General features: G+C 37.0%; 2 protein-coding genes across 7 annotated transcripts in view; both read left to right on the top strand.

The window, feature by feature from the left end:
* Positions 1 to 22,766, top strand: part of siz (Brefeldin-resistant Arf-GEF family protein schizo) — a 48,728-nt gene that overhangs the window by 16,923 nt on the left and 9,039 nt on the right. Inside the window, exons 1-2 of one of the 6 annotated variants that reach the window (XM_086833682.1) lie at positions 12,997 to 13,123; positions 19,714 to 20,455. The exons of 1 other annotated variant lie outside the window; for it this stretch is intronic. In XM_086833682.1, the coding sequence (XP_086689808.1) occupies positions 20,139 to 20,455 (317 nt within the window). In that variant the 5' untranslated portion in view covers positions 12,997 to 13,123; positions 19,714 to 20,138. Of the gene's footprint in view, positions 1 to 841; positions 1,721 to 12,996; positions 13,257 to 19,713; positions 20,456 to 22,766 lie in introns of those variants that run through there. 4 more of the 6 variants (XM_086833683.1, XM_020960046.2, XM_086833684.1 and 1 more) reach the window with 4 other exon arrangements.
* On the top strand, positions 21,016 to 22,080 carry LOC110189842 (uncharacterized). Its single transcript, XM_020960051.2, has one exon. The coding sequence runs from the start codon at positions 21,775 to 21,777 to the stop codon at positions 22,012 to 22,014; it is 240 nt and encodes a 79-aa protein (XP_020815710.1). The 5' UTR covers positions 21,016 to 21,774; the 3' UTR covers positions 22,015 to 22,080.

The raw sequence follows: 22,766 nt of genomic DNA, 5'->3' as shown, positions 1-22,766 counted from the left end.
ATCAGTGCATGTGGGACAGATTTCGTTATGGCAATGCCCCTTTGCTCTCTCCGATTCTCTCTTACTCTCTACTGGTTTCTGGCTCTTTCCCGCTCTGTCTGTCTCTCATTTTCAAATAAGGGTTGGCGGTAAATTTCCGTTGTTATTTGCAAAAGTGCAAGGATATTCGAGAAGGGGAATATACGAAGGATATCCTGGCGGTTGCATTACAAAAACAACATCACTTGGAACTTCTTGCGGGAAGTTGTTGTTTTTTGTGTTAATCTTCTTTTATTATGATTTAAACAAAAGCCGCTAATAACTTGCAACCCCCTTGGTGGCTCTCTCCCTCATTCACTTTCTCTCTGGTTCTCTTTTCCAATGTGTCCCCATTTGGGAGAGCCAAGAGAGAGAGAGAGAGAGAGAGAGAGAGAGCCGGAAATTGCGCTTAATGGTCGCATTTAGAATGATTTTTAATGTTGATTAAACTGCGTCGTAAAACTATTTTCTAAGGATTTAGCTAGGGTAATTTTCCAACAGTCTAATTTCCCAGGCTCATCAAAAATGCCGGGGGAGTTTAATTAGTGGGAACCCCCCATTCGCCAGAGAAATTTCCCCACCGAGAACAGACATTTTCCGCTGCAGTTTCTCGCCCCACCCCCCCACACACAGCTGCATTTTGTGAATTTTGCAACCCCCTTCGTCGTTCGTCGGCAAAGAAAAACAAAAAGAAAAACAACCCGCACTTTGAGACATCTGTCTGCGTTTTCTCTCTCTTAATGTGTTTTCTCTCTCAGTCCGCTCTCTCTTTGCTCTCGCGGAGAGAGCGCCAGGAGCCACTGTGGCTGCCGTCGACGCCTTCAGTAATGGAAATATTTCAGGCAGCGCTCAGTCAGTATTCCATTTCAGATTTCAGTCAGTTAGCCGACATTAGTTTTTCGCAGACGCTTTTCCGCATAGCAGTATTTTTGTAGCCCACCCAAAAAAATTAAATATATATAAAATGCTTTCTAATTAGCAAGACTAAATAAATAAAGCACCAATCCAAATTAGTAATTAGTATAAGGCATACCCATGGAAATATATAGAGAGTTTCGTAGTGAAGTGCCGCGGTATTTCGGGTCGAATAATTCGCAAAAGTAACCCCGTGTGTATGTATTCGCCTGTCTGCCTCAGTCCATTATCCTTTCAAAACACACACACACAGCACACTCACAGCATATATTTTATATATCCTTATACATACATATATCGGCAAATTAAAAGTATATATCATCGCGAAACAAGAAAAAAAAATATAAAATAACCAGAGAGTCAAGCAGACAGACATCAAAGTGAAATTCCCCCCATTCAAACGACGCGACTATATTGATTTTTCGTCATTTTTATCGGTGCCAAAGTGTTTGTAATATACCGTCCATACAAAAAACAACAACAACCAAAAAGATCAAGAACCTAGTTCCCTAGAACACAAAAAACGATTCCGTTTCACTGAACACTCCTGCCTTAACTATATTTACCTAATACATAATTCAAGAGGAGCGGCCAAAACGACGGAACATACACACTAGTTAAAGGGACTAAGCTATTGTCCTTGTCCCCCATTTAACCACCACACAACACGGAAAAGTAAAGCAAAAAACGCCCAGGGAAATACGGAAAATATCAGCAAAATGAGCAGCTACACTGCCGCCCAATATTACAAGACCACCAATATGATTACCTCCAATGAGATTTACTGGTAAGTGCCCTGCCCCTTGGTATTGAGTGTTGTTTCTCAAAAGTTTAAGGACATTTCTAGGGGGGCTCAAACTTAAAAGTAATTCGATGAGAATTTTTCTTTTCGAAAGAAATAAAACTTTGTTGAATCGAATTTCAGGACAAATCAAACGAAATGTTTAAGTAACAAGACCCTTAAACTCTTTAAATTGTATAAATTTTCTGTTATATAAAAAGTTTGGTCCATGACATCTTTTCATTAACATTCTGGCACAAAAATAGAATACAAATCATATACATATATTTATGCAAAGATTTGAGGGCTATTTTTATGCCAATTGAGTCAAATATATCATTTCTGCCGAACTACATTTTATACTTATCAGGGGATATTGATTAATAATTTCTGATTTAATAATGTATTTTTTAAGGAAAGCAACTTGCCAGTTCATTTATTTTATGAGCTTAAACTTCTTAGTTTTCATTAAAAACCCAAGAAACTACTTTATTCGCTATGTAAGTTGGAATAAGGACTATCCTTTACACTCAAGAATTTAATGAATAATTATTTTTTGGCAAGTGTATTATCCTTTCGGTTGCACTTGTAAGAGCTCTGTCTGTCCATGCCGCCCCCGCTTTATTTTTTTTGTTGCAACTAAAGTGGCAGAGTTCAAGGTTCGATTAGTTAAGCCCGAGGACAATTGTGACGCAATTGCTCTCTGTTTCTGTCTCTCTGTGTGTTTTTCTCGCTCTCTCTTTCTCTGCTCGGCAGCTTCACCGGCCACGCCCCCGCCCACATCGCTTCTGCCGCCGCCTTGATTCTTCCCCCCCCCCATCAATAGTGCAATTTTGACACGCTTCACAATGCCCACACACGACGTCGATGATGCTTGGAAAAATCCCATATCCCCGAACATATCCCCAGCACAATATCCATGGCTTTTGATAGCCACAAAAGGTCGAAACGCCCACTGTAAACGCCCCCGCATCATAGCCAAGTTTTCCTCAACCGTGGGCGTCTCTCTCTCTCGGTCTGTTTCTCTCTTTTCCTCCCAAAAAGAAAAAAAAAAGTTTCCAACGAGTTTGTTAATTTAGTAAACTATGCTGCGTATTTTCCAGACAATATCTCTATGCATTTTATATGAAAAGCATTTGTTATGCACTGCTGCAATATTCATAAGCATTTTGTGAATTTATTTTTAAACAAAAGTTATGGCATGGGGAATTTATTTTAAATAGTTTCAAGTTTTAGCAACGGAAATAGTTTTGCCCCGAAGCCGGCAACGGAAAATTGTCGGGAACGTCGAAAAGTATGCAATAAAGTTGGCAACAAATGTGGCTTAGTGCCAAATATAGCTGCATAGGTGGCGCCAGCTGATAGTTTTGGCAGACGAAAAAGTTTTCCATTATGTATACAAAAACAATTGGAAAAACCAGTCACAACAATGTATTTTTAGCTGAATGAGCTTGTTATTCCAATTAAGGAATAGCCTTTTATTTTTCAGCATGGAAACTTGAGTGAAAAATCGTTTCAAGAATGTAAAGAATACTTAATTTAAGTGGCGCAGTTTTTTTAGGATAAAAAATACTTTTCACGAAAATATTCTTGTGGAAATATTCCTTGGAAATCCTCAAAAAACCAGCAGGTTTCCAGAACTAACTTCAATTTCAATAAGCAACCACGAAAACATTCTGTAAATTCCTATTTATTTTCCCCTGTCTGTTTACCCGTGAACCTTGAACCTTGGCATTTTCCGTACATAAAATTACATAAAGTATACAATATATATAATGTTGTTTTGCAAGAGGCAAGCATTAGGTATTAGGCATGAGTGGGTGGCATTATGTAGATGTCGGATGGTACGATATAACCGGCAGAACTCCCACGGCGAAGGCACGCGCATGAGAATTCCAGCGATAAACACGTGATTATACATATGTACATATGTATAAAACCCTCTGCGGCACAGCAGACATACCATTATCTAATCCAGTAATAGCTGGAACAGTGCTCCACCGAGAATTAAATTTGTTGTGACTGACCAACTGGGCTTAAAATACCCGGGTTACAATGCAAGATATGCAGGTGTTATAATAACTTGGAATGAGATATAGGGGAACACCGAAAATGTTTTCTTCTTTAATCGATCGAAAAACAAAAAAAAAAAATAATGTTCCATTTAATTGTAAAATCATTTAATCGTAAAAAGATTAAAAAGGAAGTAAGGGAATTATTCTTGCAATAAACAAGTTTCCTTTGCTTAAATGATGGAGTTAATATTCTTTATAGATTTATGAATACTCCAAGTTAGTTATGCAAGTTTTACACCTTATCTTCTTTAGCTGTCTGTCCTAAGAGTTGTTTTATTATCATGCTAAATTCAACAATAACTTTGTGACTATATATTTAAGTAGACAATGGAGACTAGTAATGCAAATATATACATTTATATTAATATTTATTATATACAAACCCGAAATAATTCAGTATTCCGATCTCGAATATCAAAACATGAAATATATGGATACATATATAAACATTAAATCAGCTAATTATCTTCGAGATATAAACGTGAACAACAAAATTGTTTATTTATAAGTGCGCATAGCTATGGGGTAAAGTCATTGCCATTATCGAAATCTATAAATTACTTGGAACAAACTGAAGCGAAAAACAAATGAGTATGCAGGCTAAATATTTTAATACTTTTGCTTTTCCGGTAAAATATATAGATTAATATGTATCTGCCTCACAGAATTGCATAATGCAAATATGCAAATATGCTTTTCAAACTGTTGATAGTGTGTATGAGTAACAAATCAATTAAATTTAATTGCATTTCTCCCTTTTGCTTGGATTTCCTTGTAAGCGCGTGTTATTCAATACGAGACCCGGCATTATTCCGATTACTGGTATAGCTGCTGCTGCTGCAACTGTTTGACATTTCCCCTCGATTTCCACGCGATGGGAAGTGTTTTTCCTCTTTCTTTCCCTGCTCATTACTCTCAAAATCGCTTTACCGCCAGCGCGACTTTTCCAGTAGTTGAAAGTCGTGGGATTACTTAATGACTTTCTCACTTTTACCATTATTGCCAGCACTACTGCCTCCATTGTTGACTTGTGGTGGTCTCTCGTGGTCCCGTGGTCCCGTGGTCCCGTCTTGGTGCCCTATTCCGCGAGGTGATTACTCCAAAGCCTCTGGCCGGACAGTGATTATACTACTCCGATTACTCCACGTGACCCAGAGCACTCTCGTTTCATGATTTTCCGACGTTCATTTACTTTGGTTTTAGGTTTACATTTGGTTCAGCGCTAATTGAGTGCCAGACTCCCGACTCCCGATTGATAAACCGAAAAGTAAAGTGGAAGTTAAATGCAAGTTCGTATTCGATTACACGGAAAAGATTTATTTGTGGGGTTTTGGTTGAAAAGAAAAGGAAACATTCGAATTTTTGAGATTGTAACACAATTTTTATAAAAGTAAATGAAAGAAATCTGGTAATTAAATGTATCCTTGAAGATTTTTAACTCTTTAAATATGTCTAAGATCATTTATTAATTTGTAAAATATTATGGTTAATGGATATTATGGTTATATCTTTTAACAATAAAATATATTAATCAGATGTGACCAAAGTCACAAAATTTCTCTGCTCTTCCTCCGCCGGCATAATCAATACGGTCACATTTTAATTTATGACGGACACTAAACCATTTTTAGTTATAGATATTTTGTATGTTACATTTTAAAAATGTAAACTATTTATTGTTTCATAAAGAGCCAATTTATTCCAGTTTTTACTCACACAAATGAAATTCTCTATTCAATATTCATATTCTCCCAAAACCTAAGCTTAAAACTACCAATTTATCACTATGTAGATGTGAAATCAAATAGCTTACTTCCCGTTTCAACTGGATCTTCTTCCCCGTGGTTACTCCTCGTACCCCCATGTTTTTTTGTTTTCTAGGCATCTGGGTTTGTAGGCCTAATGCAAAATAGCAAATAAATTCAGATGAGGTGCTGCCTGTTGGCCGAAATCGCAGACCCGACCGAGCATCATCGTTGTTGCCGCCTGAAAGCATCTAAATTAAAGTGCGAAACCAGTTGGGGAAGTTGACGTCATGGGCAATGTAGGCGGCCGGGGGAGGGGTAATCAAAAGGGGAGGCAAGGCGGAAAGTTGCCGGTTTGCCGGTTGGCAATACAAGTTAACCAGTTCTTGCAGCAGTTGCCGTCGTCGTCGTCCTAGTTATGTATGAGCCAAATTTCATGGAGCCGGCTTTTAGTCTTTTAGCCCGAGTATCGGGCTTCTTGAATGCGCCACTCCCTACCCGCCCGCGGAATCACAAAATACATGCACAATAAGATAAAAAGAGTTGCGCTATCAATTCAGTGGGGGATATTCTGGTTATTAGCCAGTTTATGCTAGGAATTAATAAAAAGATATGTTAGAAATCCATGAAAAGTGTAATTAGTTAAAAGCATTTTATATTTAAATCTCTAAAAAATTAAGCTGATATTTATGTGTAACATTTAACTTTGAAATAACCCATTTAAATAATAAAATGCACCTTGGATATTCTACAGATTTCTTTTGTGTGTAGTCTAAAGGCAGAACCATCTGAAAAGTGCTTTTTGTTTCGCTTAGATTTCCTTTTGTTGTTTCTTTTGTCTGAGTGCTACGACTGCAGTAGATTTTGCTTTTTCAGTTGCCCAATTCAGCAGCAATTTCAGACTTGGACGCAAGTCGCAGACGCATTGTTGTTTCTCGCAGTTGGCTTGGTAATTTGCATTGAATTGAAAAGCTGACGAAATGCAGCCTGGCAATGCAATTTCTATAGAATTAATCAGACTTGCCCTGCCGGGGCTTTGAATTTACCTGGCGAAGTCGAGCGATCAGTAGGAAAGCATTGACCCATGGATCAGATACGATGTGTACATATTTACTGATTGTATATGAGAAATCTGAGCTTCTGTTGAAGAGAAAACACATATCAAATGATTAGTTATATTGCAAAAGTATTTCTAAAGATTAAATAACACCAGTTCCATAAAGTTAAACGTTATCTCAGAGACCATCCATCTCTAAACCTTCACAAACTCAAATAAACTCATCAAAATAATAAAAGGTATTGTGTAATAACAATCAAGCATCACCAATTGTCATGGCCCAAACAATTACCAATCGTGGTTTCTACCTGTATTACTCAACCGCTCAGTCTCTTCGCTATTTCAAGACTCTTTCAGGTTCATTAGCTTCTGTTCAGAAAAGGCCACAAACAATAAAGTCTGTAAAAGAAGAATCCAAATTAAAAGAAAGGCAACCCCGCCAAAAATAGTAAACGAACAATCTGAAATTCGCATAATGAATACCATTTCTGAGTTGTGGATTATGCGAAGCTCCCGGGGATTTGTATTTATCCATGCGATTTCAGCGCCAAAACATCTTATGAAAAGAAGATGCCACGAAGAAGTACGAGAAAACAAAAGAAAATTTGAGAAATTCAATTGGCCAAGATGCAGACGAAAACTAATATTAATAAGCTGTTAATAGCTTGTAAACATGAATTTTCCAATGAAAAATATCAAAATGAAAATCGATGGGGGAAAGGCGCAAGCTGTAATCATAAACAGACACCTACACGGTAAAGAAACTTTAATAAGAGAAGTTTAAAATTGAGAAACAATATCTTATAGATCCTTTTCTATTTCAGTTTGTCTTTAAAAGTCAACTGTGTTTTGTCTTGAATATTTTGAAATATTTTAAATAATACTTAAAAGTCTATCAAAGTAATCAATATGATATAAGTAATGTACATCGTAACTTATTTATATATTAAAAAAATATAAGAGTTAACTTATAATTTATAATATATAATGCATTAACCAATAAATACGTATATGTATTCGGTTATTAAAAAGATCATATAGCATTTCAGAGTTTCTTAAAATCACTTATAATCATTCAAATTTAAATTAAATGTTCCTAAAAATACCCATCAAATGGTGCTATTTCGGCTAGACTTATGCTCAATTTTTGCAGATTTTTTTCCTCTCTGTAGAACAGTGGGTGATGGCAGGCTGGTGGCTTTGGTGTTGTGGGCGTGTGATACGTGATTTAGAGCCTAACGAGCGCTGGAGAACCCTTGTGGGCGAACTTTCCCATTGTGCCACTTGAGCAGCCAGCGATTCGGCCGCCGCTCGTTGATTGATGAAGGCGCCAGTGGCGGCGGCATGGAGGCAGCTCAAAAAAAATACATATATACATACATATATATTTATATATATATAGCAAAAATCAAAAACAAAAAAAAGCTCAGCCAGTGGGCAGCCCAGCGAAAGGGGGAGTTTGGTGCTCTTTTTCTTTCTTTCTTTCTTTCATTCATGGCCAGCAAAGTGCAAGTGAAAGTGAAGTCCCAGCGATTCCGAATCCAATGAGTACTCGCACTCTTACTCATACTCGCATTCGTACTTCATGAAACCACAAAAATTTCCCACTAACATAATTTTGTTGTATCTTTGGTATCTTTTGTATCTTGCACCCCCTTCCCCACCTGTTTCTCTTTCAGGTTTTCTTTCAACATTTTCATTTGTATCTCATCATCCGTCACTGGCTCATCTTCGTCTGCTATACTTTTGATTTAATTGAATGAAAAACAAAAAAAAAGGTCATACATTGGGGCACCGAAGCTATGAGTACCCTTTCGAAGTTATCATTGCAGTGATAGTTTCTATGATAGTATCTATGATCTTATTACGTAGTTTGAAGCCTATCAAACTTGTACATGATCGTTTATAACTTCATTATACATATGTTGGTAAAGTTTCACTTCAATATGTTCTTAAATCTTATAGTTATGATAGAATAATAAGGATATTCATTTTCGAAGAGGTATGAATGATGGAAATTGTTCAACCTGAAAGTATATATAATTCTGATCTCTATAATAATAAAAAAAAACACCTTCAACCTTATCGAATTGCAAATCCTTTCCGAATTAGACCATATAAGATGTCTTTAAATCGAATTCGAATTGAAATCTGTGAAAGTGAAACGAGAAAATGCCTTTAATAATAATACCCCAAGTGCATGAAGAAAAACAAAATATAATGCGAGCAGTGGAAAGCCCTAATGACAGTGTCGAGGGAATCTCAATCGCGATATGGTCGTGATCCGATCCCCGGACCGATATCGGCCCTGTCAGGCTTCATTAGCCGCGCTCCCGAGACTCTTGCAGTAGTTGAGCATTGTCTCGCATTTTGTCTCCCAGCGTTCACTTTCTAATGAGTCCGAAAGCCGGCAATGTGCAGTATATATACTATATATATATATATATACTATAGTATAGTGGGTATAGTAGGTAAGCCGTGTAGCCATGACCGAATGAGCGATTCAATGGCCCCGCCAGCGGCAAGTTGAAGGTAAATAGTCATCGGAGGGGGAAAGGGAAGAAAACTATAAGCTCTCGCAATCGTTTTGCTGGGTTTCTGTTTTTGGGGCGGACCCGAAGGTCTACTGGGTTGGCTGTATTTTGAATAGGCTCCTCGCTTTCCCACCAACCCCCGGCGCCGCCCTTTGCCTCTGCTCACAAATTGGGTTCAAAATGCCTAAGGTCAGGCGGGCAAATAAATGGGGGGTTTTCGAGGAGGAAAACGAGGTAATCGCATAGTTAGTAACTACATACGACCAGAGCTAAGCTTTCGCGATGTTTACTAATGAAATATAAAATGCGTTTCATATGCCAGATACGGTCAGGCAGTGGGGAGGTTCAACAGTTGGGTTTTTGGGGAAAAATCCGAGAGATCTTTTAATGCCAAAATGGAATATATTATATCCTAAAAAAGAAGCATGTATGGGCTAGGGACTTAAAGAAGAAACAATGTTATTTGTGATATCTTGTCCCTACATTTTAATACAAAATTAGTCTAGAAGTCAATATAAAAAGGAATATTGATTATTAAGGACTACATTCTCTTTATAGTTTTCATGTGTAAATCAGTTTATATAAGATTTATTACAAAAGGTTCTTTAAGTATATTAATTAGGTCACTGTACTGTTTTGTGTTCTTTACTATATACTGTATTCCTAGCTTGAATTCATTTTGTAAGTGAAAATTGTTCTTAAGTTGTTAAGTAAATTGTTCTTTACCAGACCATATTGTTTCTTTTTCTTTCTGGCTTAAAACTCCTGACAGAAGCTTCTTTGTACCTTTACCAGATGACTCACAAATCAACGAAAATTAGAATTTAATTAAACACTTTTCCTTCGCTCGTATTCTCGGAGCAATTACAATTACTCCCGCTGATAGACCTGAGGCTTAATTAAAATCCCTTTGGCAACCCTCGCCGCACCGCGGGATTTGTTGTTTCTTTTGGGGGGCTGTCATCATCGTTGACGGTTGTTTATTGTTTCATAACAGCTGAGACTCGGCCCAGACAAGTATGGCAAATGGGTTTGTGTACCTTGTACCTAATGCGTTAATATCAGCCAGCCTCAGCTGGGTTCGGAGTCATAGGAAGGTTAGGGAGGAAGGAAGCGGCCAGAAGAGGGAGCGGGAGCAGTGGGCAAAAGTTTTGGTTTTGTGTGTGCATATGTTTACGACTTGAGTTTTAACGATGCCGCAGCTATGACAGCGTCATCAGCAGCAATGCAGTGAAAGAAATAATGTACCTATATGTACGATACATCATTTAAAACTATAGTTAACATCTGCATTGATCAACTGTGACAATAAATCGAAACGAAACTAAAGAACTCTTTGCTTTAATTATACATTTGACAAGACAATTAAGTCTTAGTCGAAATTGTTTTCGGTGCAGCAGCAGGTTTCAATGAAAAGTCAAAACAGGCCGCAGGTCCGGATATAAATGGTTTGTTGTCTGAAACACACACACACACATACTGGGCAGACAATCATACACATCATCATACACTCCACACACCATTCAGCACACACAGCACAACACAACACAGTCATCGGGCTTAACGCTCAGCTTGGCTCAGTCGCTCAGCCGCTGAGCCGCTGAGCGGACTGAGGCGCAGCCAAAGCCAGTGAGGCATTACGCTGCCCATTTTGTTAGCGGGCCGCCGCAAGCGACTAACTACCAACAAGCCACCGCCAACTGCCAACGGCCAGCAACTACCAGCGCACGTACAACTACCAAGTAACCGCCATGCACACATGCCTCTCTGTCTCCATCTCCATGTCCATATGGCTTATAGCACATGGACGTCAATAAAAAAAAAACTAAAAAACATCGACGGTAAAGCGCCCCCGCTCGCCCTTCAGCCTGGTGCGGTTCGCTCGGTTCGTGACTCACCTGAGCGTAACGTAAGCTCAGCTTATTGTTCGACTCTGAGCGCAGTCACAATCGATATACCCTCACTGTGCAGGGTACTTGCTATCTTTTTGTTCTCTTTCCCGAAATTGTGCAACGCAAAGGGGGTTGCATTTTTCGAGACTTTGAGGTATTAAATTTCATTTCACACATGTGATCGGGGGTTTTATTTTAAAAGACACTAAGTACCTTCTACATCAGATAAGCATCTGTTTCAAAGAAATGGTTAAATTAGAAAAAAATTAATATAATTATAGGAATATATGTTATTAAAACTTTTTAATAGAAAAAATACGTAAGAATTAAAGAAACATAAACTATACAGAAGGTTTTATAATTCTTTAAGAAAGATGTATCTTTAGTTTGGGGGTTGAAATTAAAGGACTTTAATTGCATGGTCATCTGTTTATAATATGTTACTATTTTAAAATTAATAACATTTTGCATATTGACGTAGTATTTGATTCCAAAATGGTTAAAAAACATTTTGAGTTTATTTAAAGGTAAGATAAAATGAAAACGATATTTTTCTTGTATCTGAAATACCATTTATAATTCCGAACTAGTTTTAACATTTTATAGATGTTAAAGATTAATAACTAAACACACAATGTTTTCGGAGCTTAGCCTATATGTGTTAAACTAATCTTAACACTTTTTAAAGGGTATCTTATAGTTTTTTTAAATCTTCACTTTTTTAAACAGTGCACCAGCTGTTTTTCGCTCTCCGAGAGGCAAAAGCTATGCTCTCTTCGGTCTTATTCCATACACCAATTCGAAGACTGTCTTGGGAGAGTGTTTTTCGTGTCGTTTGCATACAAATTTACACCTCTTTACGACTGCTTGTCGATTTATGTGTGTGCGTATAGTGTGTTTTCGGATCTGTTTTGCAATTACCCAATCGGACAATGGAGCCGAGAAGTGGGAAAAACCCACTGCAGCGCGGAGATCGTTGGAAACTTTTCAACTTTTCAGCTCCTCAATTTGAATTGAGTTCGTTTTCGCTCGTTTAAAAATGCAAATAATGTGGATATAATTGAGAGGTTTACTTTCTAGTGGCAAACTGCACTTTAATAATGGCTTATATAATGTCAATTAGGCCCACTGTGACAGCACACGTCAAAGCTTATGAAGCTTCACCTGTGTGCGAGAGAGCCAGATTTAATGTGCAGGTAAAATGCACAGGTGTGTGAGTGCCATTGGGGGTTAAAAAAAAAGTGAATTTTGTAGTTTCCCATTGTCTTATTTTCGTTATTATTCATTTAAATATATGAATATTTTCTTTTGTTAATGTGTTTTAGTTACAGGAAGTTAAAAATAATAGTTCTCCAAGTACAGTTTTGGTGTAATGAAAATTAAAAAATAAAATGAAATTTATGATACCTAACATTATGATATCTAACATTATCGATTTTCAATAAATTTCTAGTTAAATAATAGTTTATATCGAGTATTTATGTACCACTTTACTTAATTATGGAAAAGGCATAGAAATGCTATAAATAATATAACTATAAAGCTGAAATAAATAATCCAATATTTTAATTAATAATATAATGTGTATAAAGTGTATAATATAAGCTTAGCATATTAAATAATATATGTAGGCAGAATTAAAAGAAAATCCTAAAGCTAAACCTTTTTTTTCCAAAGTTTATTTAGGATTATCTAATTTCGTTTTACATAAATTTTGCAAAACCCGATCAAGTGGAAAATACCAGCTTAGTACCTTTTGCTAATAATAATGGCAACAATATTAGCCTTTTTTAAGTGGCCCACAAACTTGACTATTGGCAATAACAACAATGAACACCAACACCAACACCAACAACACAACAACAACAATGAGAGTCACAACAACGCCTCCTCTCCACCCATACAGCTGCACTCGCTGTAGCGCGCTCTTTTTTTGCTCCCAACCAAGCTCTGGATACCGTTTTGTTGCTCTGCCTCTCGCATTCTTTTTCAAAGCTTCGTCGAGGCAGCACACGCTCTTCGCTTGGTCGCTCGTCGTTACACCTTTCGCTGCCGCCGAACGTCGTCGCCGTCTGCAGCGCAGCCCGCGGCGCAGTCGCCGATCGTGTGTGTGTTTTTATTGTTATTGTTTCAACGCATATATTGTTCAATTAATGAACGAAAAAGTCGAAAAAAGTTTCGATTTCAAAATTGAATTTTTAATAAATTCAATGCAAATTGATGTGCAAACAAAATAAAAGTGAGTGTGTGTGTGCACGAGTGCGTGTTTGTGAGTGCTAAATGAAAGGAGGAGAAAAAATGAATAAAATATTGCGAAAATTCCCTATACGCTAGTTTGTTGTTGTTTCTGTTGCAAATTTGTTGTAAAGGCAAGTTTGTTTTTTATTAATTTGACATCGTTGGGTGTCCCCATGCCACAATAATAATAAATACATAAAAAACGCACAGAAATACACAAAACAATAACACCAACAATAACAGCCGAATAAAGCAAAACGGAAACCATGAAACAAAAAGCAAAACAAACCAAAAACAACAATATTTGATGTAAAAAATAAAATATAATTAAAGAGAAAATCGCCTTTCTCCAGCGTCGAGTATCACAAAAACAATAGTGACGCCGACAAAAGCAACAACAAAAACAACTAAATACAGTGAACACTAGTCACACTCGACTATATTGAATTCTTTGATACATTTGGAATAGAATTTATATTCAAATCGAAAGGTTTCTAAGACAACCGGAGTAAAATTTAAAATCCATTCTTAATAATTTTTCAAATAAATATTTGGGTTTTGCTAACTCAGAGATTTTTTAATAAATTGCCCAAACAATTTGTTTTGTTTCCCGAAACGTAATTTATTAGCTTATTTAGAAGTACAGCTTTTAGTTCTTTAAAAGCAATCCAAATTCTACACACTTTATTTTTTAGCACACTTTTATTCGAGTTTAAATTTACATTAATTCCGAAAGAACGCCACGTTTACGAAAGGGATTCAAATGTCATATTATATAGTTTCAATAAAAATATTGTTTTAATCATTTTTAATTGATTTTCTAAACAAAAAGAAAAGGCAGGCACTACGTGTTCTACAGTTCACTGTACCCAGAGTTTACTGCATACAATAGTAGCGGGTGCGAAAGAGAAAGAAACAGTGGGAGGAAGAAAGGTGGGGAGGGTGCAGGGGGATCGGTAGAAAGAGCGGGATCCACGGCCACTGCCCCGTTACGTTTCGGCAAACACACGAAAAATAAAAAAAACACAAAACAAATCCAACACAACATAAATCGCGTGTGTGAGTTTTTCTTTTTTGTATATTTTCGAGTGTGGTGTGGATCCAACTGGAAATTTCTATTATTTTGTAATTGAATACGCAGCAAGTGCGCTGAGTACTATATTTTCAAAGTCGAAACCTGGAGGCAAAATATCTTTGAAAAGTGCTGAAAGGAACAAAATATAAAGCATACTATCACGAATTGACCGCCAAAATCGCTGATTCATCGCAAATATACTGTCTTTTTGAATCACCTTTTTAATGGCACTTAAAATGCAACAAACGAAGCATTTCTGGGGATTTACGTTTTTCCTCTTTTTAGAACTTTTCCAGCAATGTTTACGTAACATTTGTTTCAGAGATGGAATTTTTTTGGGATGAAATCTTTGTTGGAATAAACAAATCCAGTTTCTATTAACATAAATGTTATAGTTCGCAAAAGATTTACACTAAATCTGATACAGAAATCAAATTAGTTTTGGATAAAACATTTAGTTACAGATTTTAAAAGTAATCTAAATGGCAAATAGAAGGTTATTCATGAGATTTTTCTTCTGATAAGAAGAAAGGTTCGTCTTTATTAGATCGTTATATAGGAAAACATACAAAATTCGTGGTTTTATTTAAATTTAGTGAATAGATTTTCACTTTTAAGTGATCCAAGTAAATTTTTAGAACCTTAAGATAAAAAGTATCTCACGTTTTTTCAATCAAAACTAAATAGTTTTCTTAAAAGATTTTTGGTTCAAGTGACTAACCGTTTTTTGTCGTTTAAGCTGTTTTTGATGCTTTATTTTCTTAATCAGCTGATTCAGAGTGGTAAACAAAGCTTGGAAAGCCGTTGATCCGAAAAAATAAAATCAATCTTGAAGGTGCTCTTCAGAGAGTGCTTCTCATCCCAGCTCTCTCTCTTTTCTCATCTCTCTCTCTCTCTCTCTGATGCGTTTTCCAGTGCGTTTCAATCATTTTGCTTTTGATTTTGATATTGAGTTTGTCTTTTTGACTTTGGCTCTCTGCTGCATTTGGAGGCTTTTGCTGTTGCCTTTGCCTTTTGGCCAGGCTTGTATAATCGCTTGCCACCCAATTACGCTGCGTCGCCGCATTCGACGTTTGCTGCACACTCTGTTTCCACTTCCTCTTCCGCTCGCCGAGAAAATGGCCAAAAGAGAGGAAGACCGATTGTGTGAGAGAGAGAGGGAGAGCTCGAAAGAGTGCAACAAGAGAGGGAGTGTGTGTTGTTGCTGCTTTTTTGTTACGTGCGCCGTTACTAATGACACGAAAGTGAATAAAAAGCATTGAGCACGGGCTCTCTGTCTGTCCCTCTCTTCCCACCTTCTTCCGCCCTACCTCCCCTCGCCCACTTCCCATTCACCTAAAATACTGCAGAGAGAGAAAAATCAATTTATAGATCAGTTTGGAAATATTTAACTTCAGAACTGTAATTTTCATCAAATATTTCTTTAAATTTAATTAGTTTAGTTAATAGAAGATAAATAACATTTGCCTACGCATTTTCTTTCTGTGCAGCAAACTCCGCTCTGCGAGAGCGAGAGAGCGTACAACAAATAATTATAAATTAAATAATTATACAACACAAGCAAGAAAAAACAGCTTTGCAACTGATTGTGGCTGCCGTTTCTGCTGCTGTTTTTGTTTCAGCTTCTGCTGCTGCTGCTCTTACCTGCATTTGTTGCTGCTTTAGCCGCTTTTGCTGCTCGTGCAGTGGAACACCTGTAAAACAAAGGCAGCTCTGCTATCTGCGGCAGCAACAGAAACCAGAGCTATGTAGCTTCTATATAGTAGCTGCTATAGGAACCCTAGACTCGGGTCTCGCTGTCGTGCTCTAGAGCGGATGCAGCTCTGGATAACTATATAAACAGTGGTTGCTCTCCAAGCCTAACTCCAGAATACAATTAAAATTAATGGCGCCAATAAGCTTAAATAGACAGGGGATTGTAAAAAAAGCAACAAAATACAAAAGATAGTTTTTTTTGTTAGATTTGCTAGGTAGGGTTTTTAATTAAAAGTGGAATTTGCACCTAAGGCTTACCTTTTTATTATAATTTGAGCTGAGAACCACTTTTTTTAATTAAAAATCTCCATCAAAATAAAATACTTTTATTTAAATAAAGTAATTAGTCAGTGTTTAAAAAATGCACTTTTGTTAGTGTCAAAAGTCAAACTGATGACATTTTGACAGCAGTTTTAAAGTAGAATATATTTTTATAAACATTTACGAGTTTAAGTCCGCTGATTTCTGAATTCTTACTTGGGAATTTTAAGCCCAATACCTAATAGAGATAAAGAAAATAAAGATACATTTTATTGGCAATCTTTCAACCAAAATATGAATCAGTCTTCAGCCCTTTAAAATGATTACAAAATCTCTGCTAAAACAGCCAATTAAAACCTAGTTGATTCAAATTAAAATTAACCCAAAAAACTAAATCCAAAGTCCTCTGATTAACCACCACTGTAATTCAAAGTAAACCACAAACCAGCTTAGTTTGAAGTTTTCTTGTAAACTTTAAAACAACGAAAAACTTGTTCGACAAAATTGCAATTACAAACAAAAGTTTCTCAGAAGCCGACAACAAAAACTATAAAAATAAAAACCGAAACCAAAACCGAAAAGGAAAAAGAAAATAAACGACAACAGAAACAAGTTGGAACAATTCTAGTCACAGGCAACAGCTAGAAAAAAAAGAACACACACTCGAATAGCAACAAACACTAATAGTTGCTAAATAACGAAAAATATTCAGCTTTTAGCGCTCAGTTTTGTTCTTTTCGTGAACAGAGCCTGACTTTTCTGTTTCTGCGATTTGTGAGTGGGCCCCGGCAGCATTCTATAAGCGATTGTGATTGAGAACTCCCCTGAAGCGTTTATTGGCAGTAGGCGACTTGTTTTGGCCAATAATTCCATGACTTGTTCCAAGGCTGGGCCCCGTTCGTGAGATTATCGCCCGGCCGCAGCGAAATTCGTGTGTTTGAACAGCTTTTTACTCGATTCAGTCGGTTCTGGTACAGAAGGTACCTTAGGTACACCAAGAAAAATGATCTAGTCTGGTAATTGTAAGAAAAAAGGGGGTTCTAGGGTTATATTATATTGAATTTGTGTAAGGTTTGCCTTGTCATTTTCCAAAAGATATTTAGTTTTAAATAGAATCTTTCTAGAACAAGCTCTTATCTTCAAATATCAAGTTAATTATATGTCCAAAATTACAGATTGTTTGATGTAATGCCAAAGGTTTAGCAAATAATCCCATTTAAATTGACTAATTTTTTCTGGGTGCACATATATTTTTGTTTATTTGCAAAGTTAACTTGTACATTTGTTTATTTAATTTTTGCTGGGTGTATAAATATGATGAAACTGGTAAAAGAAACAAAAACAGAGACAGTGGCAAGTGTTGTCACAATTGTAACAAAGATGTCTTGGATCGTTTTCAAGCTCTTGAAATTGAGGCTCTCGAAAAAGGTTCTTGAACTTTACGACAGCGATTTTTGTGTGTGTAAAGAAAGTGTGTGGGTTGAGATTTCCATACATGCATATTCATATTTATATTTGTTGGTCTACATATATATTTTATGCGACTCTGAAGATCTTGATCTTGTCTCATGTGTGTGTGTGTAACATACGTTATTTCCCTTTCTATCTATTGTTTCCTTTGCGAATTCTCACGCACTTCGCACATAAATTTTCATATGATTTATGATCACGCGGCTGACGGGGCCAACCTTTGTGTGCAAAGTGGATCAGGTCAGTAGTTGTGAACGAAAAATAAAAATAAAAACTAATCAGCTAATCAGATCACCCGCGATCACAAGTAGTGCTCCTGAAGAAAAAAATGATAAAATAAAATATCACTGGGCTTAGTGCCAGATCGCACTTTCCCAAGGCACGTTTTCGAGGTCTGGTGTCTGGATCGCATCGCATCGGATTGGATCGCATCGGATCGTATCTTGGCTTGGTATATATAGCCGACTTGGTGCCAAATCAATGTCTGCGTGTCTGACATATTCAATTTGAATATTGTTTATTCGCCAGTCTCGCACGCTTCCACACTTCCACTCTCTCCCCAATGGGTTTTTCGCTTTTTTTTTTCTAGCCTGCAGTTGACAACTTGCTACTTTTACTTGCGACAATCAACGATCAACGATCGACGATCGACGCTGACCTAAAAAGCGGAACAGCCGCAAAAGCTGATTGAATGCGATTGCGAACTGCGACGGCGGCGACGTCGTCGACTCTCCCATTGAGGCCTTAATAAACAAAAACAATTACGCTATTGCAAGTGTCATTCGGTACTCAGTACCCAGTGGGTTCATTTCGTAGCAGGGTATGATCGAACGGTTATACTCTGTGTTTTGTAAAAGCCACTAAATTTACTAAATGCAAGTTTAATTTGTTTATAGTGAATGCAAAAAAGTGATAATGATCATTCAGATTATGGAGAAAATATTAATATTAAATAAAAGTATATCAAGAAATTGTTTGAGTTTCCAGTAAAATAAGGTTTTGCCTGGAAAATTCCTTTAATTGCAATTTAAAGGATCTAAAATCGTTGGGTTATCTTCAATTTGAAGAATATTCTAAGGGAAATAATCTGCATAAAACTCCTCAAGTCTCTAAGCGATTTTATCCCAAGATAAAATAACTTTTAAATAAATCTTTTCCCACTCTAATACTTGACTTAAAGTAAGGATCTCTTGAAATTCTAATAATTCCTTTTGAATTACTGACTTCACTAAACTTTGCCATCTTAAAACCATCAATTGTTTATATGTATATATTCCAAGTACATTGTACAATTGATGGACAACGCCCACCAATAAACAAATAAAACATGTATCGTCTCAATGATTGATGCACTTAGAAATGCTTAAATATCTAATGATACACTTAAGCAGCATTAGAAACATTTAAATAGCTGAGTCAGTTTATTGCATGGAATTCGGAATTTGAAATTGCTGCCAATTAAACTTTTTCGACATGAAACTAAATTCCATAGCATACCAAATATGTCAACTGAATTAATTTCATAACTGTCCTTATTTGCCATGTGATTCATGTGGAAAGGTGAATCAGTTCAAATGAAAAATATAATAAAAATGGCTTTGATTTAGGTAACAACAAGCAAAAGCTAGTTGGCCTTGTTTAATAAATGTTGTAAATGAATAATCCAGAGAATGTAGAGCAAAGTTAGGTGATTCTAAGTCCAGTCTATCTTTTTCTAAGTCGCTATCTGTAATATTTTACTGTCAGAAACCTCTGGTTAAAAGTCATAAAATAGTTTGTTTTTGAAGGGCATTCCCTGTCGTAAACGTGGCGTATGCGCAATATGCGAACAAACAAAGTAAATGTCACGGTGAACAAATTGCAATTATTATCGAACCACAAATATGCTTTATCTTAGCCTCCGACGATCCAACGTTCTGTGTCTCTGAAAAACCGAAAAAATAGATTATAAACATAAGATTTATAGAAGAATGTAGACTCTCAACACGACCCATGGAATTCGAAAACTAAACCAAAGATAAAATGGCAAAGAATGATGCGAAGCCGCACGTAAATAAATTAATAAACCCAATCAAGAAACCCCGACAAAAACACAACGAACAAAACAAATCAATTTGCAAATGAATAAACGAAAGTAGTAACCAAAAAAACCAAGAAAAACAAAAGCGAATAATCAACGAGTGTGCATAACCAGCCAAGGAAAAGTTCCGGGCAATAAAAGAAAATTATACCAGAAAATTGCATGAATTGGCGGGCGAAAGTAAGAGTCGTCCCTCCTTCAATCCCCGAATCACAGCCAAAAGAGGAGGATTAGCAGCCACCATGTCCCGGTGTGACAATCACAAGTCCCGTCGCCAGCAGCTGCCCGTTCCGGCGCCCCTCTCCTCCTCCTCCGCCTCCGCCTCCTCTCGCAGCCACCTCCATTCGAGTCACTCGGATTTGGGCGGTGGCGAGTCCTTCCTGCAATATTGCAGCGACAGCGAGAAGCGACCGCCACCGATTGTGGTCGTTGTCGGAGATGGACGGAGCCGGGTGCGCCGGGTGGTGCGCACAGCCACGCGGCACGTGACGGTGGTCAGTCTGTCGACGAGGCACAAGGAGACGCAGACGCACACCTCGCACCATGTGACGGCTGTCAGGTAAGCGCCACATACTCTACTGGGAGTCCCAATTCCCGGACTCCATTAGCGAACACAGCTGTGACTGCACTGGAACAAAAGAAAGGGTAGAATCGGGATATCCTTTTAAAATTTAAATTCTTTTAATTACTTTAAGAAACTCCTTTTTCTCTCTGATTAAAAGTACTTGAAATTCTTGAAATTAAATCGAATTGAAAGTAATTTTTGGCCAGGTGAATCGCTTATCGCTTCCATTCGTTATTATCCGTTATCTTTATGGGGGCCCCGACATTGTTCTTGGGGCTTTGTAGACGTATTTTTATGGCCTGACTATTCTTGGCCCACAAGCCCAGTAAATATCGGTCGAGATAAACCAAATTATTTATTAACTTGGGGTTATTCTGAGGGCTATGTAAATAAGAATGGATAGATGCTTATTTAGCTACCGGCATTTCTTTATGAAAGAGTGGGAATATACATAAATACACAATAATATTAAGATTTTAAGGAAGTTTACTATATTTTTCAAGAATTTCTTAATTAAAAAGTTATGTTTTAGGGTAGGTTACTAAGGATTATGTTTCATATCTATGGACGTTAATGCACTACGGTATTAAGAACAAAATATAGCTTGTAATTTTTATATAGAATTTTCGTCAGCCAATGTTGCTTTGAATTTTTGAATTTTAATATATTTAATTCTTTGAAAAGTTAAAAATGTCTTTAAGGTTTGAAACTTGTCTACTGTTGAATGTGGATTGCAAGTGGATTTCAATATCATTTACAAGCATATTTCGTAGTCAAAATTCAGGGCCTACTTCTGGGCTACAAATAATTGAACAAAGTCATGTGTAAGATACATACGATCCACATGTAAATCTTAGTTAAAATATAAAGTGTAAAGTAATAATTGATAAAATTTAAAGAAATATTTAACAAAGTAAACATATAAATAAAATAAATAATAGTAAATAAATAAATAAAAGTAAATAAATAAATAATAATAGATAAATAAATAAATTGTATAATTTACAAAGAATATTAAGAAATTAATTCGATTAATTTAAGTGTTCCAAATAATGAAGGAAATAAATATTACAGAAATAAATGACATTAAAAACAATCAATAATTAAAGCAAAAGAACAGCAAAAAATGAGTAATGAAAACAAAAAATAACAAATAAAAATTACACTTTAAAAATTCTCATTAAAATATAACATCAATTCACACTCTTCCTTTCTCTATCCTGTCATCTCTTTACCCACAAAACAAATTCTATGTTTCCATATTTGAGTCAAAATTTTAATATCATCCCCATATACTTTGGGTAATCAACATCATGGATCCGAATATGATGCATTACCTTAAACCTGCCGAAAATCCGCACCTGGATGTGAAGTACTTCCTGGCCGTTTACGCCTGCATGATCGTGATGATCGTCTGCATTTCGGTGGGCTTCCTGCTGATGGGCAAGGACTCAATCGTCGAGACGAGGAAAGAGCGTTTGGAGGCCAATCCTGTGAAGCAGACCAGGTTGCCGCACCAAGAAGCACGTCGCAGAAACAATTCAATTGTCTAATGGGGCTTTTTCCTATACGATTTGTTCTTGTTGCTGGGGGGAAAATGCAATCGGAATCGGTCTTTTTGTAGTCTGTTTTTCTTTTCTACCGGTAAACCAAACCAACCCCAACCCCCCCAAAAGTCTGGCACACTCCATAATAATGTGTTAAGCCTTCCCCTTTGCGCATAATGCACATAAAGAAACTAATGTAAAATCAATAATAATTACGGCGGCGAGTGGGTCACGTCGACCGACGTCGTTGCTGGACACTTGTTGCATACGAAAACAGGAGAGGAGAGGAAGTCCATCCACACGGCACAGTTTTGGCTCGCGAGCGACAGCGGTTGAGATACGAGATACTTAGATACAGATACTTGGTCAAACACTGTGGGGACTTGGACTTGGAAGTGCATCGCATCTCCAACAGCTGAACATGTGCAACGCAAACAATTAGGGCGACGTGTGGCAGATGTTTTCAGGACACTTTAAAAAGCAAAAATCAGAGGGATGCGGAGAGAAGTGGCTACAATAACAGACAGGCGAGTTTCGAGTTCACCAGCCCCGAAAAAAACTACCTGCCCTTGTGTTGTTGTGTCCTTTCGAAACACACAAAACAAAAAGCAAAAGCAGAGAGAAGAAATAATAATAAGAGAAGCCCACACAAAGCCACGCCAGGTGCAGATGGAAAACCTGGCCAAGAGAGAGAGAGATGGACAAGGATGCCCCTTTCAATTTGTGTGTTTCATTATCCTTCGGTTTGTTGGGATCCT

This window comes from Drosophila serrata, unplaced genomic scaffold, assembly GCF_035046125.1.
Source record: "Drosophila serrata isolate PLE 108 unplaced genomic scaffold, ASM3504612v1 contig_272, whole genome shotgun sequence".
In the NCBI taxonomy this organism is placed as follows: domain Eukaryota; kingdom Metazoa; phylum Arthropoda; class Insecta; order Diptera; family Drosophilidae; genus Drosophila; species Drosophila serrata.
The sequence above is the reverse complement of the archived record's forward strand: the minus strand, read 5'-3'. Positions and strand labels throughout refer to the sequence as shown.

Bases quoted from the DNA above. Each gene is read 5' to 3' on its own strand.
- LOC110189842 (XM_020960051.2), top strand. From the start codon at position 21,775: ATGGATCCGAATATGATGCATTACCTTAAACCTGCCGAAAATCCGCAC.